We start from the raw sequence: 25,859 nt of genomic DNA, 5'->3' as shown, positions 1-25,859 counted from the left end.
AGCAGCAAGGAATTTTTACTGTGAGAGAGTAAGGTATTTGTGCATATAGGAAAGGGGGAAAGTTAGTGGTTCCAGGTGAAGGTGGTTCTGTTTTGTTGTGTGATATCACCATAGTTTTTTAATTTGTTTATGGATGGTTGTAGTGAGAGAGGTAGATGCAAGGGTTTTGGATGGAGTGACAGGTCTTCAATCTGCTAGGAGTGTGAGGGCCTTGGATGTGAGTCAGTTACTGTTTGCAGATGACATGGTTGTAATATCAGACTGAAGTGAGAAACTGTATAAGTTGGGCGTTGAGTGTTTGATAGTGTGTGTGAAAGGAGGTTGTTGCAACTTAATGTAAGTAAAAGTAAGGTTATGAATTTAAACATGGGAGAGAGACAGGTTGATTTAAGTGACTTTAAATGGAGAGATCATGAGGAATATGGAGTGTTTTAGACATCTGTTTGTGGACATGGCAGCAATTGAAACTGTGGGAATTGAAGTGAAAATCGTAAGTCAGGAAAATATTAGGGAGGGAGCAAAGGTATATAAGGCAAATGTTTATTGTGGTGCAGTATTCTATTATATTTCAATTCTATATTTCTGATGCCTCTTCCCAACTGGAAATCCCTCAAGGGGCTGGCCACAGCAATAGAGTGTCCATAACTAGTGAGAATCCAGTGCCGCTTCTTATCCTTAACAGGCCAGTGGCAGAGGGCAACTCTAGTGGTTATGTAAGTGATTGTATTTCAGTATCTTAACCATTTTTATGCTTAATACATTGATAATAAAATTAATCATTATGAAGGAGAAAACCTTTCCTTTCATATATGTTCACTGTTTCCCATGTTAGTGAGGTAGCATCAGGAACAGACAACTGGGCCTTAGAGAAATATCCTTACTTGGCTCCTAGTAATAATACTGAAGGGGAGGATTTTCAGCCTCCCGCCAGCACCCCTTGTAGTTCCCTTTGACATACAGGAGGTGCATGGGTGGTAGTCTTTCTCCCCTATCTTAAGGGATGAAGTAGATGTATCAGAATATGGCATACACCTTTGTATCCCCAGCTATCAGTATTCAGAACAAGACATAACTGAAGGAGCTGCTATCAGTGAAAAAGCTGATCTTTTAAAGACTTTGGATATTTAGGATGAGTTTGGGAATGTTGGGGAAAGAAGTGACCATGGAATGGAAACCTGAATTAATAACCATAGTGATACACAGCATTTTAGACCAATGTTGTAAGATATCCAAAAGTTGCTGGAATAGTTTGTCATGAAACAAGCCCAAAATGAGTTGAAAAATCCATGTTTAAAGAGGCTGAGCTCCTTATCATTGATACATCAGTGTCAATAAGATTTGAGTTATCAGAAACAAACAGAGAGCCCATTTACTCTAACAGCAGTTAAAGAATGGCATTGGTACCTAATATTGTCCCAAGAAAGTTGAGTGATTATCAACATTTGTTATGTATCTCAGATGTAGTGTGAACTTTTGTTAAAAGAACAAAGTTTTTTTGATATGATAATTCGTGTTTACAAAACATAGATAGATGACAGAAATATCAGTTTTGTAGAAATATTTCAAAACTTTGTATTGATTAGGAGCACAACTAAAGTAGAATAAGATGGCCACCAGAAGCAGGGGCATTTAGAATGACTGTTGCAATTATGGACACAAAGTGCAGAATATGAAGGGGTATAATATGATTTTCTGATTCTTATGGTTACCATGTAATAATGATAGTTTGGGTATGTATTGCAATTGTGATGTACTGTAAACAGTAAATACCATGTTTCAGTGATGCATCACTGCAGTTGGTCTCCCTCTTCTGTCCATGGATAGTGAACATTAGTTGCTGATTTTGAGAATGATGCTCACATTACCTCCTTTGATATTGTGATGTGATATGTTGGTCAAATACAATGATGCATGTAGAGCATATGGAAATCAGAGCAGTCAGACTATACAGTGATGCAAGCAGAATGTACAGGAATCAGAACAATGGGAACTCATTGATTCTGAAGCCAGCTTGTGTTTTATTTATCACAAGAATTAGTTGCAAATGTGAACAGATCTGAAATGGACTTGTTGTCAGGTGCCCTACACAAATCAATGCAGAGCTTTAGGAGTCTTGATGATGATGAGATTGTACAGGTTGAGAATGTTGTGCATGTAGTGCCAATGTATTTGTTTATAGAGCAATTTTTATAACTTTTTAAGTGATTTTTGCCCTGTTGTTTTAATGGTGAATTACAAGTTTTATTGGGTGCCATCAGCATGAGGTAAGTGAAGTCCCCCCTTTACTCAAGAATGCCTTTTCCTTGGGTGTTTAGACATCCATAAGTCCTGAGTTAGATATAATATCTAACATCAGAAAAGATTATTGTCTTTTACTATTGGGATGTCTTTGATTACATGAATATATATAATCCTTTTATATATGCTCATTTCAGACGTATTCACTTCTAATGGTATTCAACACTGTCGTAAGAAATGGCTTCTCATACTCATCATCTACTTTGCTTTTAGAACAAGGAAGAGTCTCTATCATTCGTGTTCAGGTTAGCCACAGCAGTAGCTCCTCTGTCGTTGAAGTATATCTTGAATTTCCACTAATTTATGTGGCAATTAAAAAGTGTGATATTATTTAAACTTAAAACTAGAGCATGTTTTCTCGTGTTTAGGTATCAGTTTAGAATTGATTGGTTGTGTGTGTGTTTGTGAGATCTATTTTTGTATTACAGGGAGAGACATTTGCACTCCTATTGTCCTATCTTTGAATATTGTATATATACTTCATCTCAACTTCATGATTAATTGTACAACCCTAGGACCACTTTTAGGGGCTTTCAACAGCTTTGAGGCTGTGCTCCATGTGGGAGCAGGGTAAGGTAGGTTCCTTTAGGGTAGGAAAAGTCTCTGTGATGCTGCACTCATTCTTGTCTGTTCTGATAATGTAGCTTCAGTGCATATGGCTTCCTGTTCAAGGTGCTCTCACTTGTAAGCAGTGTCCAGGAGCACATAAACCTTGAACAAAGCCATTCTGCATGCAGTGAGGAGGCTATGTTCCTGCAAAACCTGTCTTTGTACAGAATGTCCTTTTACAGGCAATTGAAACCTATTATATAATAGGAGTTATGCTTCTGTAGTTATCTATATCAAAATCATTAGTATGAAGTCAAAGAATTGCTTACAACAAATTTACATCTAATGAAGACATTTAATGAAAATATACCAGAAAATGTGATGTTGGGACTTGAGGCAGTAGTGGAGTGGGATGGGGTGTAGTGAGTGTCATTAGAAGGGAGAGGTAAGGGCACTAGGATTGGTTATGTCACCCCCTGGATTATTTGATTCAGCACCTGTTTCAACTCGAGTTGGTGGAGAAGTTTGCATATTTCTGAAAAAGATATTAAATTTTATCTATGAGGCATGCCCCTTTTCTCTGTAAAGGTCCCTGAAACTGTGAAACATCCATAAACATAACTATAATTTAAGCAAGAAACTTTTGGAAAGATGTCAGATTTCAGGAAAGTGTCTGAGCAATGATTAGCTGGAACAAACCAAACAGTGAAATTGCCAATGCTAACATAATTAAAAAAAATTGTAAGACTGAAAGGCCAGGGATAGTGCTCCATGAATCTAGAATTCCTTCCTCATGCTTCACAACTAGGTAAGACTAGGGAATTACACAGAGAAAAAAACAATGGAAACCAAACAGACAGTTGGCTGGAGAAACAGACAGACAAAAAAAAAAATATATCATCAGCCAAATAGTTAGGTCATTCAGGCCCAATCCCTCTGCTTACTAGAAACACACATTGTGTGTATTTACCTATTTTCATGTCATAGAGAGGGAGATCTGTACTTGTGGGGTCCCATCTCTTGAAGATTCTATACCATTTAGTCGCCTTATATATGTTTGTAAACTAATGGTATTCACCATTTTTTTTAACTAGGCTACTCTAATAATCTACCTTTACACTCTTCTCTTATCCATGGTTGGCAGATTTAAGGCCTCTATCTTTTCCCTGTAACTCATGTATCTTAATTGTGGTACCATCCATGTTGCTTTCCTCTAGACTCCTTTGTGCTTCAAGTATGGTAACGAAACTTTAGAAACATATTTTAGTTTTGGCCTAATGTAGGACTTGAACAGTTCACTGAGTATTTCCCCATCTATATACTTGAATGTTATTCTGATAGTTGCTAGCAGACAGTTTGTCTTCTTTACCTTTTTTTTTTTGTAAGACTTTAGTGAAAATTTAGGGATGATGTCAACTCAACACTCTCTCACACATATTCCTGCTGCTCAATTCCCTCTTAATGATATTCATATCAAAGCCCTCTTTCACCTTGTCCCATCCTTAGTATTTTGCATTTATTTAAGATGGATTTCATCAACCATATATCAGACCAACATTGTAGCTTGATTAGTTAGCCTTGTAAACTTATCCAATCCTCCTTGCTTTTTACTTCCCTCATGACCTTGGCATCATCTGCAAACATGTTGAGGTTGAAGTCCAGTCTTTTTAGAAAATCATTTACATAGATAAAGAAGATTAATGGTCACTGGAAGAACCTTTCAGCATGCCACTCATAACCTCATCCCATTTTGAGAAGGCTTCCTTTGTTTCCTTATATGAGATAATCTATCTTTTGAAGGAGTCTATTCCTTTTCTCTGCTTGCATATCCAGTTGCTTTACCAGCCTTGTATGTGGTACAGTGTCACATGCTATTTGGCATCTCCAGATACAGACATTTCATCCAACCTTCTCTTTTTTATAGAGGTTATACAGTTGTTACCAGACTCTGCCTTCTTGAGACTATATTGAGATTGAAAATTCACCCTTAGTGATGCTGTACTATTGAGAGTTTAGTGTTGTCTCTCCAAAGGAATCTATGTATCCCATCTACTGGAAGTACCACAACCTTGGGCTGCAGAAATCTTTAGGAAGGACCTGGGTAACACCAGGACTCTTTCATAGATATTGATCATAGGATAACTATTCATAATGAAATTATAGAGTATATATTTCAGAAGTGGAACAAAGAAAAGGGGGAAACTGAGGAGGTGGAGAGATGGATTGAAAGGTGCTTTGAAGGCCTGGGGCCTGAACATCGGTAGGATGTGAGACATGCTGGGGATACAGCAAAGTGAAACAGTGTAGTTACAGGGGATGATTTGATGTCAGTTGACTGAAACAGAGTATATGAAGTGGTCAGGGTAAACCATGGAAAAGTTTGTTGGGCCTGATTATGGATAGGGGGCTATGGTTTTTATACATTATGGGTGACAGCTTGAGAGTAGATGCAAGGGAATGAGGCCCGTTTTCTCATCTGTACCTGGCACTACCTTTCAAGTGTAGGAAATGGCAAATGTGTATGAAAAAAAGAAATATTTTTCTGTAAGGGTTTTTCAAAACCTAGGGTCTACCCAAAATGAGATGGTTGAATTTAGGAATTCCATCAGAACATCACCCTTAATGTCCATCTTAGACTGTTAAAGATTTCCCGGATCTCGCAAAAAATTTCATAGGAGAACATCAGTTTGTTCAAGCTCCTTTAAACCTTTATCAGCAAGGAACATATCCTATTGGATCAAAAAATGCTTTATACTTTCACAATTGGGACAGTTTGCTAAATTTCATGTGGAAGGATAGTGACTACTTCCTTGCTTTCTAAGGACACCTTTCCTTGGATGAGATTAGCAAATGGGGTCTGTGACATTCAGGAATTACCTTTGGTCAATTATAACTGTTTTGATTTGGTTGGCATTCCGTGTGTGGCTTTAGGTATTCTCCCCTAAGAAGAGGATGATCTGAAACAAAGGCCAAATTGTCATAAAGAGTAGGTTCTCTCTTTAATTGTTTGTTAGGTTTTTTAAATCCCTCTTCCTTCATGTGGGTATGCATGCTTTCAGATGCTCTTTGGACAGTGCCCGTAAATGGGAAATGTAGGTTTTGAAGGATTGAAAAATATTTTTCTGTTGGAGGCAGTACCTTTTGAGAATTCAGTCATTTTCCCATTCATTTTTTCCAGTCTAGCCTTTTTGCCATTTCAGAAAGAACTTCTTGATACTTGATGTTAACATGTCAGAGGTACAAACACCAGCAGTCAGTGAATGAATGAGAATGGCTGGATGATTAGAACTCCAGTGCCTCATATTCAAGCTCTGACAACTTAGACCTGTGCAGATTACAGTATGGTTGTTGAATCCCTATGAATGGCCTTGTGCCAACTTTATGTGTCTTATGATAGTTGAAGGGGGGACTCTTTATGAACAAACTTCATTTTGGAGGGTTTATTGGTACTCTAGCCCTACATTGAGCAAGTGCTTTCAAAGGTGCTCTTTGGTTTCAGCTTACATTAGAGAATTGGTTTTGCAACCTTTAAAGATATGATTTTTTCCAGTTTTCAAAATATGCTTTTTCAGGTTTTTTTTTTTTTTTTTTTTTTTTTTTTTTTTTTTTTTTCCAAAAGAAGGAACAGAGAATTGGGCCAGGTGAGGGTATTCCCTCAAAGGCCCAGTCCTCTGTTCTTAATGCTACCTCGCTAATGCGGGAAATGGCGAATAGTTTAAAAGAAAAGAAAGATATTTAAATGAATTTTATATCTGGGAATAGGGGAGAAAGAATACTTCCCATGTATTCCCAAGGGGGCCAAGTGAGGGTATTCCCTCAAAGGCTTAGTCCTCTGTTCTTAATGCTACTTCGCTAATGCGGGAAATGGTGAATAGTTTAAAAAAGATATTTAAATAATTTGTTTTAACCGTTAATCTCAGGTATGGTCGTATTTTGGGTTAGCTGAGGAGTTACACATAAATGCGGATTTATCACTTTTGGTGTGCAACACATTCGAGAGGGACAAGTCTCTGAAAAGATGTAAGGCACATTGATTTCATTATTTTCAGTATAATGATCTTATTGATTTTATGATGTATTATTATTTTTCTAGGTTCAAGTACATTTTTGTGGCACAGTAATACCTTGGGATTATGAAAGGTATATGTGTTTAGTATGCTTATCTTTTATTGTAATGATTTAATGATATTTGTTTTTGTGTCTTGATTTGTATGCACTGTGATGCTTACGTACATACTTTGGCCTTTGATCCCCTTTTGTAAAGCTCCTGCAGCATTCAGGAAACCAGCCACATCTTCCAGCCAGGACCGTAGGCCAAGAAATCTAGTGATGTGTATTTATCATGGCAGGGTGAATCAGGTCGAGGAGTTGTTCATTGTTCTCAGTGTGAAAATTGCAATTTAAGCTTGAGGTATCTCATGGTTTGTTGAAATTATGTTTGTAATGTTGAAGACTTGGGTGGTGTTCAGAGTGTAGATAAGAAAGTAATGCATACATGTCTGGGAAGTGTAGTTTGAGATAGGTTTGTGTCCAGTGGAAGGAAGTTTATACTTGGGTGAGGGGAATGGTTGCTCAGTGTCCTCTGAGCTGTTGCTGCGTGAATGCTTTGCCAAACCCTTACTCCATCATTAGTATTAGTACTTCTTACAAAGAGTCAAAATGCCCTGATGATTGGGAGACTACATGGATGTCCCTAATACCAACGTCAAGGAGCCCATTTGATCAGTGATTTTTGACTTGTTGCTGTCACCAAAGTCCCTGGCCTATGTACTTTGTGAGAGTTTTATGTTTAAATGGTTTTGCACAAACATTGCTAACATCATAGAATTTCACCACTTGGGTTAGATGAAGATCTCTTTTGCTACCCACAGTCTCATGAACTTTCTGAGCACTGCCTTCTCCAACCAAGAAAATACATGGCATCTGTGGTTCTCACGTTCTTTGACTTCAATGATTTTGACCCCATGAACCATAACAGTCATCAACAAGCATCTACCTTAGGCTGTGGTGAAGTTCCTTATCCTGGCTTGTAGACTTCTTTGGTGACTGATAATAGGTTGTATGCTTCTGGGGAACCATATCCAATTACAGAGTAGGACTCTTAAAGATCTTGGATTTTCACACTATTACATAACAAAGTCTTTGTTTTTGTATCCAGACTCTTTTTAAGCCTTTATCAGCAAGGAACATTTCTTGTAGGATCAAGAAGTTGGTATTTTTTCTCATCCAGGGCTGTCTCCTGAAGTGGCTTCTCACTTGGCTTTCTTGGGGAACCTTGACTGTGATGGGATAAAAAAATTAGGTTGTCAAATTCAACAAACCTCCTTGTTCATCTGGTTGTCCTTCCGTCTTTTCCTTAGGGTGTGCCATCTTTAGAAGGGGACAGTGTAGAGTGAGGGTTGATTTGTCAACAAGAGTAGGCCATTTTTTTAAAGTTTTCTACAGGTTTTTTGTGTTTTAAGTTTTACCTGCTTCCTGTGGGTATGCTCTCATTTTCTCATTGGGCTTGTCTTTAGGTGAAACATATTGATCTTGATGGATGAAAAGCCATTTTTGTACTGTAAGCACAGCCTTATGAGCATCATTTTATTTTTCTATCCTTTCCTCTCCCTCTTTTCTTTTTTGCAAAGTTCTTTAGTAACTTCTTACAGTAATCAGCCCTCAGCACAGGTTTTTGGTCATTGAATGGTGAGTCATGGCTGGTCACCGTGAACTTTGTGATGCCTTATTTTTTGTATGGTTCTGTAAGCTTCATAGCTATTGTAATGTTGGAAGAAAGTGAATCTACATGGATTCACCCAATTTGGGGTTTGTGCAGTGATGAAGGTTTCCCCTCACCAAACATATTCTCAGATACTCCTAGGGCTCTGTCTTTGGTTGAGAAATGGTTTTTCATCCTTCAAAACCTATGTATCTTGCCAAATTGTAGAAGAGGTTGTTCATTACTCATTGTTAATTGGAGCTATTTTCCTTTATTGCCGAGATACAGTCTGCTTCATACTCTTAGTATGGATGTCATACATCATGTATGCAGTATGCTGAATCTGATATATAATTATTTTATAATGTATATTATCCTCAATAGGAAATCAGGATTGAATTTATGAAGTTTCATGACAAGAATTTTATACAATTATGAAATCATTTATCATAATACATATTTTATAAAGAAAATATTCTTCATGAAAAAATAGTTACTTTATTGTCAGTTTTTTTTCAGGTAATATGCAGTCTGCCCTCTGGTTCTATTATCTTTTTCTAAAAGTTTGTTTTATTTAAGATTATAATTGCTATATTGAAGAGGTATGCAAATTGCTCAGCTTATATCATAACATTTTCTTTTCTAGGGTATGACAGTGATTTCGTATCTCTTGGGAAATGCTCGTTCTTCACTCAATATCCTGAGATTTTCAATTAGAGCCATTGTTGAAGGTGGTGATTCCTTAAAAAGGATTAAGGTGACCAGATGTTGTATGACATTAGCATGCTGTTCTTTTTCTCTTGCCTTAAGTTGCTCTTGAACCAGCCTGATATTTTGTATGCCTTACTAGTAATACTCTGTCTTAGAGTGGTTTATCTAGGAACTATAGATGTCCAACTAGAAAAAGTAATTACTTTCTTTTAGGCATATAGCTTGATGGGTTTCATGGTACGGGTGCGAGGGATGCTACATTATGTCCCACACTCTGTCCTAGCGGTGATGGAAGGTTGCTATTCCTTGATGTGTATTAAGGTTTGTTGACATGCTTTGCTTCTCACACTCATACCATGCTTCTTAACTAAAACTAGTAATGGAGACTAATTAGTAAAAGATCTGAATCATATCATTTCTATTTAATGATAATAATGATAATGCTGAATTATTTTAGAGTTTGTAGGAAGATTCAGAAAGTATGTAGCAAAGTTGTTCACATTTGTATATGGATGATGAGAAACTATGCAGCAAACTTAAGTCTCTCTAAGATACATATGAGGAGACTCGTATGGTAAACACATTCATCACATAGATTTAACTAAACTGGAATTCTGATGATCTTTCATTGATGAAATATGGTTTAGTCATATTTCCTTATCAAAAATAGGTGCTCTTAACTAATTGACCTTTTGGTCACCTTTCACATAAAATGCTTTTTTCTATATTTTATTAACATTTTGGTGCCTTCTTAAGGATTGTGAATTATTGTTTTCAGTTTATATTAATTGTGTTAGTAATAGTGATAATGAGAGAAGTTATTTCAAGGTTTAAACCTTTCAGTGTACCATGCCACTTTTGTGACTGTCACTGTGCTCCTTGAATTTTAGCTTTTCTTTGATAGAAGCTTAATCTTTGATATTTTTTCACTATTTCTCTTCCTGTAGGGCCCTTGTAGGAAGGTGCTGTTATATTGTTGATCTCCCCATGACTTACATATTTAATTTTTTCTTCATTAAACTTTGTAGAGTCCCTTCTACCCATTTTTAGATGGTGTTCAAGTCTCTGATTTTACTTAGTTATTTTCTGAACTCAATTACTTATTCTTTACTTTTACTTATTCTCTTGTCTGCAAAGCATTTGACTCTGCACTCCCTTACATCCTTATATAGGTTTGAAATCATAATTGCAAAAGATACTGAAGCTATACCTAAAAGCACAGTTTTGTCAGATATGGTTCCATGCGTCCCTTTGAATTTTTTTGATCCGGTTTCCTAGTTTTTCTTTAACGTATTGTCTCACCACTCAAGAGATAGAATGAGAGTGTACAGAACACTTACTCTTCAGTTGCTTTGTACTTACCTCATGAAAACTTAACTTAGAATTACCTGTTATTCTATCTAGTGGTCTTGGCTGGTTTTTTGAGTGCTGTAGGAGTCCCATAAGTGGGGATCCTGGTACATGATGGTAAGGTAAGATTAAGTATAGAACATAGATTATAGTTTCACTTTTATGACTATTACATCCTTTTTAAATGCACCAAACACTAACCTTTTATACAATAACCTTTTACCTTGACCCTTAGAAAAACTATGGTATCAAAGGAAAATCATGGCCAAAGTATGACAAATTTAGAGGAATGCTCAGAATCATAACATAGTAATGTTATCTTTACGTACACTACTGTATTGTATATTCCTTAAAGTATTTGCATACTGGTATGCATCATTTTATGATCAGTATTGACAAAGTTAGAGGTACAGTATATCTTGTAAGATAGCATAATAATGGCCTCTTTACATGCACAAATTTATTGTTTATTCCTTAGAATGGTAAAATATCAGTATGGGTCATCCCATGATCATTATCAAAGTATTGATGTTCAGGACAGTTCTTTTGGCATTAATAGCAAAAGCTTACCCCATTCCTTTTTTGTAATGCTTTTCTTATGAATGAATGCATCTCAAAATCTAATTGTAACACTATTTTAATTTCATCAAGTTGAAACTTATGTCTTCGAAGGGGAGCTGGACATTCCATTCTGCCAAAGATTTATCACTCAGTTTTTCGTTTGTTGTATTAGTACTGTAAGACAAAACTTCCTTTATTTTGACCCAAAACAGATATTTGAGGAAACTCAGATTAAATAGAGAAACTACTATTTGATCATTCATGGTGCTAACTACTTTACTTTAACAAATTAAATTGTTTTGTGGTGATGTTAAGATGTAGAATAATGTCTGATGAAATACCAAAAACTGAATGTATGATTAAGACCCGAATTTATCTGAAAAGTTACTCTCCACCGGAACTGCCATACTACATCACACCCTCACTCTTGCATTATTTCATGCAGGGTTATTGTTTTTATGTTGACTATGTGTTATGTATTACTGATTATTATCTGGGGTTGAAGGATTGGAATTGGTTATGGATTGTACTCCATTGTTCACCATCATTTTAATTAATTGTAGTATTAAGTGGAATGGCAGTTTTACTTTGATAAGTCTTTGTGAAGGGAAATGGAGTACATTGTCACATATGTATGGCTGAAGACCAGAAATTGATAAATTCAGCTTCAAAAGCAATGACTTTGAAATTCACCATTATTCATGAAGCAGATACATTATAAAGATACTATGGAGACAGCTTAATGAATGATGAGTGGGAACTGCATACACTTTGGGAAAGCTTTGGAATAATTGTTTCCTCTGTAGATTTTAATCACATCAAGATTGGTCCCAGGCCAGGGAAACCTTTTGCACTTTTGATCTAAATACAGTACAAAAGTTCAGTGTTCAGGCTATGCTAAATTATTATATATTCATATTATGATATCAAGCTATATTCTTGATAAAGGAGAGAATAGTAGAGTTCCAGTGTATGATTATTTTTTGGCTAGTATTTGGAAACATCATTCTATAAGTGTAGTAGATGAAGAAAATCTGGGACAGAGAGAACATTAGAATATTTTTACTGCCTTGTGTAGATTACAGTGAAATTATTTAGCTTTTTTAAAAAATGAAAATGAAAAATTTTTATGATTTAGAAGAAGTTCTCTGGAGATTTGCCAGTTTTAGGACTAAAAAAAAAGGCATCATTTATGTAAACAGAATTTACATAAAACACCATATTTTTAAGACGATAGAGGTTCTTGTTCATCTGGGGATTAGAGCAAGTACACTCCTGAGACATAATGAAATAGTATAAAGGCTGATATATGTGCACTCCAGTTCATATAAGATTGAAGGAAGGGCATTTGAAATAAGTTGGTATTTGCTGATATGTAGGAAATTCTAGATTTTCATTCTTTTTCTTCCTGAAGGACCATGAAGAAACACCTTCGAGTAATTAGTTATGGTAGAATTTAAGGATCAGGAGAGGGAATCTTCTTGTTTACAAAACTAGGTTTTCTAAATGTTGCCTCTTAATGTGTTGTGTTGGGCTTTTGTAGTAATATTAAGTCACTTGTACCTTAGTTATTAGGGAGCTGACATTGATATTCTAACATTAGTCCAGCATATGAAATACAAATGAAGTGTCTCATTTCCTCATTCCTGTTGCTAGCCCCACCATTTGGAAGGAATATGCATGGAAACAGCTCAGTTGTGCTTATGATAACAAGCTCCTGCGAACATGCAGAATACAGGGAGCTAGTGATTGAACAGTTTGTCTGTGCACTCTCTCCTTGTTTGGTTTGATCGTGCACTGTCAGCTTGTTCGGTTCATTTGTGGACATTCAGCTTGTTTGATATGTTTATGCACATTCCTCTTGTTTGGTTAGTCCCAGTGCACTCGGCATGTTTGGTTAGTTTGTGCACATTCGGCATGTTTAGTTCGTTCGTGCAGAATTGGATTGTTCGGTTCGTTTTAGTGCTCTCGGCTTATATAATTGTTTTGTGCGAATTCAGCTTGTTCCTCTTGTGTGCTTTCATCATATTCAGTTCGTTCAGATTAAAAGACTTAGCAGAGTAAAGGACTAAAGTTGTACAGGATACAACACACCCTGCTTGAGTATACTTTTCCTGACTTGGGGATGTTGAAAGTATATTCACCTAATTGACCATTCAGCCTGCAGTTGAGTGGACATTTTCAAGGAGGTAGAAAAGAAATTAGTGTTTTGGATCTGTGGTCAAGCATAGGTAGATCGCCTTAAGAGTATCCTTCCTTTTGCCTGTTGTCAAGCACATAAGAGAGAATAAGGTGTATCTAGCTTCCATGATCTTTTTCAGGGGAAAAGAAGATAGTCTCGCTTCTCACATATTTAGCTACCCCTGTTAGGAATTGTTTTGTCCTTAGTTGATTTGACGTGTGGATCCTATCATGCTGACTTGGTCTCTTGATGATGAAAATTTTACAGGGAGATATGGTACACTGAAAGGGATGTATGATAATGTTACAGAGATATGATATAGACAAGTGGAGAGTATTTTTCTCAAAGGAGTGATTGACAGAATATTAAAGATTAGTGGGAATAGACACAGGGTAAGATAAAAGATGATAAGGTGGAGTCCTGGATTACACAGATAGAAAGGATATCATTGGGAAGAAATTCGCTAAAATGGTAGGGATTATGATACACGAAGGAGGTTCTGCATTTGTAGCCCCAAAATGTTACCCTTTGTACTGTATCAGTGCCTGCTATACTTTAATGCTAGGATTTAAGTGGAAATAATGCTGTGTTTTTTCCACATTTATTTGCATATGCAAATTTATTCATGTAGAATTTTAAGGGTATAACTCCTTTCAAGAAACAATAATTCCTGCTTGAGGAAGTTTGTTACTTATTTCTCAACCTTTTCTTGGCTTAGAATGTAATAGTACTTGCTCATTTCATTATCATTTGTCCCTCTTTGTTATTATAGTGTAAGTTTTTGGTTTTATGAGAAGTACAGTGTATTTATGAACTGTATATTTTGATATTAGTGATTTATGCTACAGTTTCAGTTGAAGTTTCCATGTTAGTTGTTATGATGCTGCAGCATTTATAATGAGTTTTTTGTGTTTAATGTGTACAGTAGATACTATTGTAAGTTTTGAATAGATTTGTTGTAGTTTTGTATTTTTTTAGTAGGTTAAGTACAAATAGCATTAGTGGAATGGTATCCTGTATCGTGTTTGGTATGCACTGATGCATGTTTGTAGAAATATACGATAGAACTTACTAACCAAAGTATATTTTAGAAATTACTTTGTCTTTATGTTATACAATCTTTTTGGAAATGAAACTGATATTAAGTGACATTAGATATCATTTGAAGAATAGCTCCTATGTTGATGATTAATTCATTGTGATAAAATTCATCTGTGATTAGTTTCTAAAGGTATGGTCTGAGGTTCAAAATCTTAAATGGTAAGCTGACATAAAGCAAAATATAATTGTCAAATTGATAATAGTTACAAAAACTTCTGCTGAGTGTCTTTAGTTTTGGAAATATTATGGCTTAAATTCAAATGAACAATACTCCATTTATCAGTGTTATTCCTATGCAAAGTATTAATATCAATATCTCAAAATTCCCAGAGCATACTCCTAATGGAAGAGTTAACTCCATACCTTGAGAGTCCACAGGATTCAAGTATTGCAACAGCTTTCCATGATGCAACACTAGCCTGGGATATTTTATCTCTTCAAAAAAGAAAAAGGAAGAGAAGAAGGTTAGATCTACTCGTCAAGCATTAAGATTTTTATATTGATAAGTATGCTCTGATTATTTGACTCATTTTTTTAATTGTAAGAGTAAGGTAGCTAGAATATATATAACCACAAATAGAAAATGCCTCTTTTGTATATTCTTTTCAAGACATTAATATGAGTGTTTAAGCAGATTGTTTAGTACTTTATTTTGGATATGAGTTTAATGAAGCCTCTGGCCTTTCACAAGGGCCCAGGTAATATCAGGACTCTTTTTTTTGGAAAATTATTCTGGGATAGTTATAAACAGATAAGATAAACTAGAGCTAAACTGAACTCTATCTGTGGTTAGTTGCACCATGAATAAGAATTCACCATTGACAAAATGTTATATCATCATTGGATGTAAAGGAGTATAGTGTCAAAGCTGTAGGAGCCCCGTGAAAGGGGTCCTTTAGATGTTTGATAATAGCATATATATGTATATGGTAAACATTTTGGTTTGATGCCTACAGGAACAAACCAGATGTTGTGTCCTCAGCTGACCAGCTATTACTCAAATCTAAGGATACCCAATACAAAGAGGTGCTTCTAAATATCAACTTGAATATTAAAAAGGTAGTGTAGTTTTGGTTCTTTAACATATTTTTCACCATTGAACAGAGTCCTGTGAGTATCTGATTGACTTTGTGCTCCGTGGGAGTAAAGACACTTTTTTACCTTTCAAAATGTATTGTATCTAAAAGGATTCTTCTCCTTAACTCTCAGAGACCATATTTAGTAATTTCCCTTTGTTTTGTGAACTGATGAATGAAGCAGGAATTATAGTGTAGGGGAAGGCATTAACATAAGGTGGCGTCTTCCACAGAAGAAGAGTTAGATCCCCTGAATTAGGGTGAGAAACTGCAAAAGTTGGTAACTGAGTTTGGTAAAGTGTGTGAAAAAAGAAAGTTGAGAGTAAATATGAATAACGGGCAAGGTTATGAGGTTCAGTAGGGTTGAGGGACAAGTTAATTGGGATGTAAGTTTGAAGAGAGAAACTTTAGAGGAAGTGAAGTGTTTTGGATATCTGGGAGTGGACTTAGCAGCGGATGGAACCATGGAAGCGAAAGTGAGTCACAAGGTAGGGGAGGAGGTGAAGGTTCTGGGAGCAATGAAGAATGTGTACAAGGAGAGGTTATCTCGGAAGACGAAAATGGGGATGTTTGAAGGAATAGTAGTTCCAACATTGTTATATGGTTGTGAGGCATGGGTTATAGATAGGGTTGTATGGAGGAGAGTGGATGTGTTGGAAATGAAATGCTTGAGGACAATATGTGGTGTGAGGTGGATTGATGAAGTAAGTAATGAAAGGGTAAGAGAGATGTGTGGAAATAAAGAGTGTGGTTGAGAGAGCAGAAGAGGGTGTGTTGAAATGGTTTGGACATATGGAGAGAATGAGTGAGGAAAGATTGACAAAGAGGATATATGTGTCAGAAGTGGAGGGAACAAGAAGCAGGAGACCAAATTGGAAGTGGAGGGATAGAGTGAAAAAGATTTTGAGTGATTGGGGCCTGAACATACAAGAGGTTGAGAGAAATGCAAGGAATAGAGTGAATTATAACTATGTGGTATACTGGGATCTATGTGCTATCAGTGGACTGAAACAAGGCATGTAAAGCATCTGGGGTAAACCATGGAAAAGTCTGTGGGGCCTGGATGTGAATAGGGAGCTGTGGTTTTGATACATTACACATGACAATTAAAGACTGAGTGTGAACAAATGTGGCCTTTTTGTCTCTTTTCCTGGCACTACTTTGCTGAAGCAGGAGGTGGCAATGCTGTTTCTTGTGGGGCAGGATGGTGCCAGAAATGGATGAAGGTGAGTAAGTATGAATATGTACACGTGTATATACGTATATGTATGTGTATATATGTATATGTTGATATGTATATGTACATGTATGTGTGTATATATATATATATATATATATATATATATATATACATATGGATGGGGTTGTTAGGGAGGTAAATGCAAGAGTTTTGGAAAGAGGGGCAAGTATGAAGTCTGTTGGGGATGAGAGAGCTTGGGAAGTGAGTCAGTTGTTGTTCGCTGATGATACAGCGCTGGTGGCTGATTCATGTGAGAAACTGCAGAAGCTGGTGACTGAGTTTGGAAAAGTGTGTGGAAGAAGAAAGTTAAGAGTAAATGTGAATAAGAGCAAGGTTATTAGGTACAGTAGGGTTGAGGGTCAAGTCAATTGGGAGGTGAGTTTGAATGGAGAAAAACTGGAGGAAGTGAAGTGTTTTAGATATCTGGGAGTGGATCTGGCAGCGGATGGAACCATGGAAGCGGAGGTGGATCATAGGGTGGGGGAGGGGGCGAAAATCCTGGGGGCCTTGAAGAATGTGTGGAAGTCGAGAACATTATCTCGGAAAGCAAAAATGGGTATGTTTGAAGGAATAGTGGTTCCAACAATGTTGTATGGTTTCGAGGCGTGGGCTATGGATAGAGTTGTGCGCAGGAGGATGGATGTGCTGGAAATGAGATGTTTGAGGACAATGTGTGGTGTGAGGTGGTTTGATCGAGTGAGCAACGTAAGGGTAAGAGAGATGTGTGGAAATAAAAAGAGCGTGGTTGAGAGAGCAGAAGAGGGTGTTTTGAAGTGGTTTGGGCATATGGAGAGGATGAGTGAGGAAAGATTGACCAAGAGGATATATGTGTCGGAGGTGGAGGGAACAAGGAGAAGAGGGAGACCAAATTGGAGGTGGAAAGATGGAGTGAAAAAGATTTTGTGTGATCGGGGCCTGAACATGCAGGAGGGTGAAAGGAGGGCAAGGAATAGAGTGAATTGGAGCGATGTGGTATACCGGGGTTGACGTGCTGTCAGTGGATTGAATCAAGGCATGTGAAGCGTCTGGGGTAAACCATGGAAAGCTGTGTAGGTATGTATATTTGCGTGTGTGGGCGTATGTATATACATGTGTATGGGGGGGGGTTGGGCCATTTCTTTCGTCTGTTTCCTTGCGCTACCTCGCAAACGCGGGAGACAGCGACAAAGTATAATAAAAAAAAAAAAATAATATATATATATGTGTTTCTGAGTGGATGGGTTTTTCTTTGTTTCCTGATGGTACCTCACTAACACGGGAAATGGCGATCAAGTATAGTGAATAGATATAAACATCCATTTATTTTCCTTTCCCTTCCATCCCCTCTTTTCGTTTCAGAACCATACTTCGTGATTGTGGATTGCAACAAGTTGGTGCTTAGTCACCCAGAGTCAGTGAATAAATGCAGGCAAGAGATTGCTTGGTCCCAGTTTGCTTCCATGCTGTTATATCATAGGCTGGGACAGGGTACTGCATAGTTGTTTAGTCCTGTGAATGAGTATCACCCTACCTTATATGTTGTATGATGATTCTTTAATATCTCTCATTTTGTAGGTTACATCATTGTTTTAACTCCTGACTAAGCTTGTGTTCTTTCAGGTGCTCATAGGGCTCTTCATATGAAAGAAAAAGGATTTTCATCCTTTCAAACAAAAATTTTTTGAAGCAAATATTTATCTATTTTTCTTTTTGAAGGTATTTTGGTAAGTTTAGTAGAGTTAATGAGGTGGGAGTGTGTGATGGCTTGAAGTTCAAGTATACCTTGGTGATGTAACAGACAAGGATTTTAACATATCAAATCACAATAGTTACATTTTTAACAAATGCAGGCAGATAATGTACTTTTTATATGTTTTGAGAACTTTCACTGTAAATGGCATGATTTCTTATGTATTGTATATTTCTACCATAGAATGTATTATCAAGTATAATTTCCTTGTTTGGTGGAATTCAGTAATGAAACTGATAGAATATAGACAAGCGACAGGAACAGTCACTTCTTCATATGAGAACTAATGAGTATTTGTGGTGATGTAACTTTAACAAAACTTGTATGTAAGACATTAGATACAGTAATGCATATTGGTTTAAAACTGTAAGTTTATGAGCTTTGGAAAAGACTGAGCAATTCCCTGTAAAACACTTCCATACAGGAAGGGCTACCTACTAAGTTGAGTCCATATCTATAATGGTACTTTTTAAATAATTATGTCTTCTGTACAGATGTTTATATGAAGTCATGTAATTTTTTTTTTTTTTTTTTTTTTTTTTTTCATACTATTCGCCATTTCCCGCGATAGCGAGGTAGCGTTAAGAACAGAGGACTGGGCCTTTGAGGGAATATCCTCACCTGGCCCCCTTCTCTGTTCCTTCTTTTGGAAAATTAAAAAAAAAAAGTCATGTAATGAGACTCTAAATTATATGATACTTTACCTTTGTGGAACAGTCTCATTTGTTTTTTCAGTTTCTGTACATATTCATGATTTAGGAGTTTATAGTATTAACCCTTGACTTGGTATTCACCAGAGTATGGATGAGTAAATAGTGTCTATTTCTTGGAGATGATTATGACTATGTCTTCCTATTCAGGATATAGTTCACAATTTGTTTAAATTAGATAGAATGTTAAGTAGCAAATTTACAGATAATTTCCCTCTTCAGGGTGAACTCATTGCCATATGTGGTGGTGTAGGTGCTGGTAAGTCATCACTTATCAGTGCTCTTCTGGGTCACATGCATCTGCAGTCTGGAAAAGTTTATCTCCAAGGAACATGTGCCTTTGTTGGACAACAGGCGTGGATTCTTAATGCCACTTTTAGAGATAATATTCTACTTGATGAACCCTTTGATGCCAAGAGGTAATGTATAGTAAGGTTTTCAGCACCTAGTTTATAAGATATATGTATGAACATTTTGTAAAAGAATGATTAACTCATTAAGATAAAAGACATACAGTACCTTACCTTGATGCCCCAGGAGTCCCATATATAGGACTCCCTCATTGCTTTGTAAGTGCAATTTTATGTGTGTCTCTGTGGGTTGAGCTTTGGGCAGTTGAAGAGCAAGTGACTGTGGAAGTTCTTCTTGGGATGATGGCTTTTTTGATTTGTTGAAACTGTTTGTAATGTTGAAGTGATTGGTTTTCAGATTGCCTATGTTAAGGGTAACATGCATATTTCTGGGGATGTAGATTTTCAGGTAGGTGTTGTTTGATATTTCATATGGTGATGTTTAGGACTTGCCTGGGAGGGCTAGGAGGGTGGTTGTTTAATGCTTGTTGGGTAATTCTTGTGTCTTATGTGTTTTGTTATTTTGTTTGTTGGAGTTGGGGGGGGGGGGATGGCAAGGATCAGTGTTTATTTAACTTGGGTTGATTATTGGTTTTAGAGTGGTTTAGATAAAAATGCTCTAATATTGTTGTAAAGAACTGAGGGCCAGTCAGGTTGAGGTAAGGTTATTTTGGAGTATTTTTTGTTTCATTGTGCAGGTATTGAATGTTTTTTGTCATTAGGCAGTTAGTGATTATATTAGGAGTATTTTTCGTTTCATTGTGCTGGTGTTTAATGTTTGTTGTATCTAGGCAGTTGTGATTATTATAAGTTTTCTTATTTGTGTGGTTTGCAATTTTGGTTTATTTGCTTTTGATAAGTTGAATGACCAGGCAGTTGAGTTATAGTTTAGGCTAAAGTGGATCAACAGTTTCTAGAGGATAGTAAGGAATTCTTTTTCCTGTTCAAAACTGGTGTCAATTAGTATTTTGAGGGTGTTTGTGTTCTTAACAGCATATGTATTTGTGTTTGTTGTGTTGTGAGTTAATGTCACTTGTATATCATCTGTCAAACTTAGCTAGATATGATTGAATTTTTTCCTGAGTGGAAGTGTAAGACATTAGGCATTGGTGATTATTATGAGTTTTCTTATTTGTGTGGTTTGCAATTTTTGTTTATTTGCTTTTGATAAGTTGAATGATGTGGCAGTTGAGATATAGTTTAGGCTAAAGAGGTTCAACAGTTTCTAGAGGATAGTAAGGAATTCTTTTTCCTGTTCAGAATTGGTTCCAATTAGTGTTTTAAGGGTGTTTGTATTTTTAACGGCATATGTGTTTGTGTTTGTTGTGTGGTGAGTTAATGTCACTTGTATGTCATTTGTCAGACTTAGCTAGACATGATTGAATTTTTTCCTGAGTGGAAGTGTAAGACATTTGTAGGTTATGTAAGGGTGTAGGTTGGATTCATATCTGTCAGGGGTTAAGAGGGTAATGGATAATTTCCCTGGAGATACAGATGTACTGTTTTGAGTAAGCATGTGTTACAATTGTGTGATATAATGTTGCTGATTTTTTTGTTGCTTGAGTAGTGTTGTGGTGCTGTGAAGTGGTTGTGAGGTCATCTGCATATGAGAGTACTTTTACACTGGGGTTTATGAATGTGATGTGATGTCTTGTAGGAAGAGATTGAAGTGTTGCAAGTACGACTTTTTCCTGGCTAACTACTTTATACAGCTTGGCTCTTTGGAAAGTTGATGTTAATAGTAATTATGGAATCATAGGTATTTATAATACTAAGGAGGGAGTGGATTATGATGAAGTCTTGGATATCACGTTTGTACTTGTAGGAAGAATTGACATTGAATAAGTGAGATGATTGGGAAAGTAACATTGAATAAGTGAGGTGATTGGGAAAGTAACAAGGGTAACCTGAAGGTGAAATAGGTAAAGTGAGGGTGCCTGTATTTTAACTAGTTTTGAGGTAGTTGATAGATATCGTAAGTGGTGTTAGGACAGGCAAAGGAACAAAGTTAATAGGTGACTTGGGTGATTAGAGATTTTGCATAGACCATGATTTCTTATACTCTAAAAATTAAATAATGTAATTTTCTTCTCTTATGTTTTTCTTTAGATACTACAGGGTGATTCATGCTTGTAATTTAACTCAAGATGTTGCATCAATGCCTGCTGGGGACTTTACAGAAGTAGGAGAGCGTGGTATCAACCTGTCTGGGGGCCAGAAACAACGCTTGTCTCTTGCCAGAGCAGTATATGCAAATAAGTATGTTATAATCTTTTTGACATTTTATATTTCTTCATTTGTATTGTTTTGTTTGTTTCTAGTAGTATTTCTAGCACACCCTCTTCAGCCTCTTAACCATACATTTCTTATTACCACACCTCCCTCTACTCAGTCATTACTTGATCAACCCTCCCCACACCACATATTTTTCTCAGACATTTAATTTTCATCACATCACCTTCCTCTGTAGGCCATGCCTCGCATCCATATAACATCACTGGAACTACTATACCTTCAAACATATCCATATTTTCCCTCCCAGTTAGTGACCTCTCTTTCCACACATTCCTTAGTGCTCCTAGAACCTCCGCTCCCCCACCCACCCTCTGACTCACCTCCACTTTCAATTTACTGCCACAGCCACTCCAATGTACCTTAATCAATTTTTCTTCACTCCAACTTATACCCCAACTAACCCGTTTCTCTGCACTGGTAAACTTGATAACCTTACTTTTTACTCATATTTACTCTCAGCTTTCTCTTTTCACACATTCCCCAAACTCAAACACTAGCATTTGTAGTTTGTCACTTGAATCTGCTGCCAGTGCTGTGTCATCAGCTTACTGTTTCCATCCACACACTGCTAAGATTCTCCTTAGACCCATACCAGCACACGGTATGACCCTAACTGGTGCCCTTACTGGTGCCCGGAATTCCTGGTGGGTGACAATGCTAAACCTCCCTGGGCTGGGCAAACTGTCTCCCAGGTGGTTGGATACTTACAAACCCCCTTGTGTCTGTTCTGCATAATTTAGGGTGCCATATGTTGTATTGCCAAAGCAGTTATTTCAGTTTCCTTAGATAGTTGCTCTAGTAAGTCACTTTTCCTTTTTTTTTCCTCTTTGATAATTTCCGTTGACACATAAAATGTTTCTTTCATTATTCTTTCAATCTAAAGTTTTATTCAGTACTAACTAAACAATTTTACAAGACTGTCCTTAATTAATAATCTCGTGATGCGTGAGTGAGGTGTGTGATTGCTTGCTCTAATGGTTCCTAAACCTGGTGACAAAGACCTCACTTGGGTCAGCTTAATATTAAGTTTATGCACCACACACACCTGTTATGATGTTTATGAAATAGCAGTGGTTAGGGGATTTAGTTGCCCATGTAATTGCAGCTGCCTTGAAAAAAGTTAGTGAATTGAAAACTGAAAGTAGATGGGAAGAATTGAGGAAATCCATGTGTGAACTTGATCTCATGATAACTATAGGGTTTTACAACTATTGTAGTATTGTATATGGAGGTTCCAAATAAGGTACTCTGCTCTCATTATTGAAACTGTTCAGGATATACTTGGATTCATGGATGAAATAGAAGTTGAAATATGTGTATTGCACTACTTTAACATAATATCAAACTTGAGATTTGACAGAGATACTCATATGATGACTTTCTTTGAATGACCAGGGAAATGTATCTGCTGGATGATCCTCTGAGTGCTGTTGATGCTCATGTTGGTAATCACATCTTTCAATGGGTTATCAAGGGTGCACTGCGAGAAAAGACCACTGTCTTTGTCACTCACCAGCTTCAAGTAAGTATTGTTGTCATTTCAAACCACCCATTTTTTATCATAACTGCAGCCATGCATTTAATTCTATATCTTACTTGAGGAGGCTGATGCAAGATGGTATTCATTTGATTATATGTAAAATACATGTACCATACCCACATTCTCTGAAAGTTTAGAATCTTTAATGGATACACTTTTCCTTTTTGATGCTTCTTTAAATAAAGAATCTTATTTGACTATTCACACTATATATTTAATCTGTTGTTTTATGTCTGAAGGTTTACCATTGCTAGTTACTTTGTGTCTGTAGAAGTAATATGCAGTTTTGATTCTGTCTGTTGACATACACGCATTATTTCCTTACTTAGTATCTACCTCAGTGTGATCGCGTAGTGTATTTACGGGATGGACGTATATTTGAGGTGGGCACACACACAGAACTCATGGAAGCTGATCATGAATACGCTGCACTATATAAAACACATATGGACACGGTAAATAGAGATGGAAACGAAAGGTTAGTTAGTATTACTTTTTTACTTAATGTTTAAACATATTTCATTATTTCTGTATTATTGATGGTAACCATAATTGAAGATGGTTGTTTTATCTAGATTCTTATGTTTAATTTGAATATGGTGAACTTCAGAACTTGCTGTGAATACTAATGTTCCACATTAACATGCAAGCACAGTAAGTCCTGAATTTGTGAAGTGGAAGCTAAGTCATATTCTTAAAATGTTATGTCTTACATTTTAGAGTGTTATGTATTACATGATAAGATATGGTATTATCATTTGCATATTTGATCTTTTTTCCTCCTCACGTTTTTGGTTCAGATATGATCTTCAACAAAATTTAAGGGGATTGTAGTTCCAGCCATGTTATATGGTTGTGAGGCATGGGCTATACATGGGGTTGTACAGAGGAGGGTGGATGTGTTGGAAATGAAGTGTTTGAGGACATTTGGTGTGAAATGGTTTGATAGAGTAAGTAATGAAAGGGTAAGAGAGGCATGTGGAAATATAAAGAGCCTGGTTGAGAGAGCAGGAGAGGGTGTGTTGAAATAGTTTGGACATATGGAGAGAATGAGTGAGGAAAGATTGACCAAGAGGATATATGTGTTGGAGGTGGAGGGAACGAGGAGAAGTGGGAGACCAAATTGGAGGTGGAAAGATGGAGTGAAAAAGATTTTGAGTGATCGGGGCCTGAACATGTAGGAGGGTGAAAGGCGGGCAAGGAATAGAGTGAATTGGATCGATGTGGTATACCAGGGTCGACGTGCTGTCAGTGGATTGAATCAGGGCATGTGAAACGTCTGGGGTAAACCATGGAAAGTTCTGTGGGGCCTGGATGTGGAAGGGGAGCTGTGGTTTCGGGCATTATTGCATGACAGCTAGAGACTGAGTGTGAACGAATGGGGCCTTTGTTGTCTTTTCCTAGCGCTACCTCGCACACATGAGGGGGAGGGGGATGTTATTCCATGTGTGACGAGGTGGCGATGGGAATGAATAAAGGCAGACAGTGTGAATTGTGTGCATGGGTATATATGTATGTGTCTGTGTGTGTATATATATGTGTACATTGAGATGTATGGGTATGTATATTTGCATGTATGGGGGTGGGTTGGGCCATTTCTTTCGTCTGTTTCCTTGTGCTACCTCGCAAATGCAGGAGACAGCGACAAAGCAAAGTAAAATAAATAATGTGTGTGTGTGTGTGTACGAGTGGATGGGCCATTCTTTGTCTGTTTCTTAGCACTACCTCGCTTCAGGAGAAACAGCATTTAAGTTTAAGTATATATATATGATATAACTGTAATTTAAGGATAAAAAATGAGTTTTAGATTATAGTCCCTTTTAGATAAAGATGATTTCAAGGGCATTGCACAGTCAAAAGGTTAAATTGGGACTATATCAGTGATATGAACAATACCTTCTGTGTGTTTCAGTTACAACTTTGTAGTATTTCAGTACAGGTTTTAATGACCTTGTTGAGCCATTTCAAGACAGTGCAATAAGTATTCAGAAGCACTTTCATTGATTACAACAAGGAGAGATCTTGAAAAGGGCTTCAAATTGCATGTTAGTACTACTTTCACAGTTTCCATATAGAAGATAGGACAAAAGAGAACACTGTCTGAACAAGGGAACAGGTTTGCTGCTGGGAGAATAGAGGAGTGTTGAGATATGTTAGGAAGACCTTATAGTATTGCCATAATACAGGCAACAAATTATGAAACATGTTTTATTGAATTTCAAGAAATACAAAGATGGTGACACTTTGAAAATTGTATTTTTCAGTCATTAAATTCATTTAGTAGTGTAGATCTCTGCAGTTGTGTATAATATGGAAACCTATTGAAATACATTTATTTAAATTTTTTTGAGGATTGTAGGTAATTCTGACAACCATTGAAAGAGGCTATTTTTTATATCATTTCTGTTATAGTCCATTCATTCACATGTTTGAGAAGATTTGATCCTTGGAAATGTGTACTACATT

At 36.7% G+C, this 25,859-nt stretch overlaps 1 protein-coding gene across 6 annotated transcripts in view; it reads left to right on the top strand.

The window, feature by feature from the left end:
* The window catches only part of LOC139766311 (ATP-binding cassette sub-family C member 5-like), an 80,881-nt gene that overhangs the window by 17,237 nt on the left and 37,785 nt on the right, over positions 1 to 25,859 (top strand). For 2 of the 6 annotated variants that reach the window (XM_071694780.1, XM_071694779.1), the window contains exons 11-18: positions 2,436 to 2,543; positions 9,195 to 9,305; positions 14,784 to 14,917; positions 15,410 to 15,512; positions 19,431 to 19,627; positions 21,668 to 21,817; positions 23,249 to 23,375; positions 23,723 to 23,871. In XM_071694780.1, the coding sequence (XP_071550881.1) occupies positions 2,436 to 2,543; positions 9,195 to 9,305; positions 14,784 to 14,917; positions 15,410 to 15,512; positions 19,431 to 19,627; positions 21,668 to 21,817; positions 23,249 to 23,375; positions 23,723 to 23,871 (1,079 nt within the window). Of the gene's footprint in view, positions 1 to 2,435; positions 2,544 to 9,194; positions 9,306 to 9,472; positions 9,581 to 14,783; positions 14,918 to 15,409; positions 15,513 to 19,430; positions 19,628 to 21,667; positions 21,818 to 23,248; positions 23,376 to 23,722; positions 23,872 to 25,859 lie in introns of all 6 variants that reach the window. The other 4 variants (XM_071694783.1, XM_071694781.1, XM_071694782.1 and 1 more) reach the window with 4 other exon arrangements.

Source organism: Panulirus ornatus, chromosome 57, assembly GCF_036320965.1.
Source record: "Panulirus ornatus isolate Po-2019 chromosome 57, ASM3632096v1, whole genome shotgun sequence".
NCBI classification, from domain to species: Eukaryota; Metazoa; Arthropoda; class Malacostraca; order Decapoda; family Palinuridae; genus Panulirus; species Panulirus ornatus.
The sequence above is the reverse complement of the archived record's forward strand: the minus strand, read 5'-3'. Positions and strand labels throughout refer to the sequence as shown.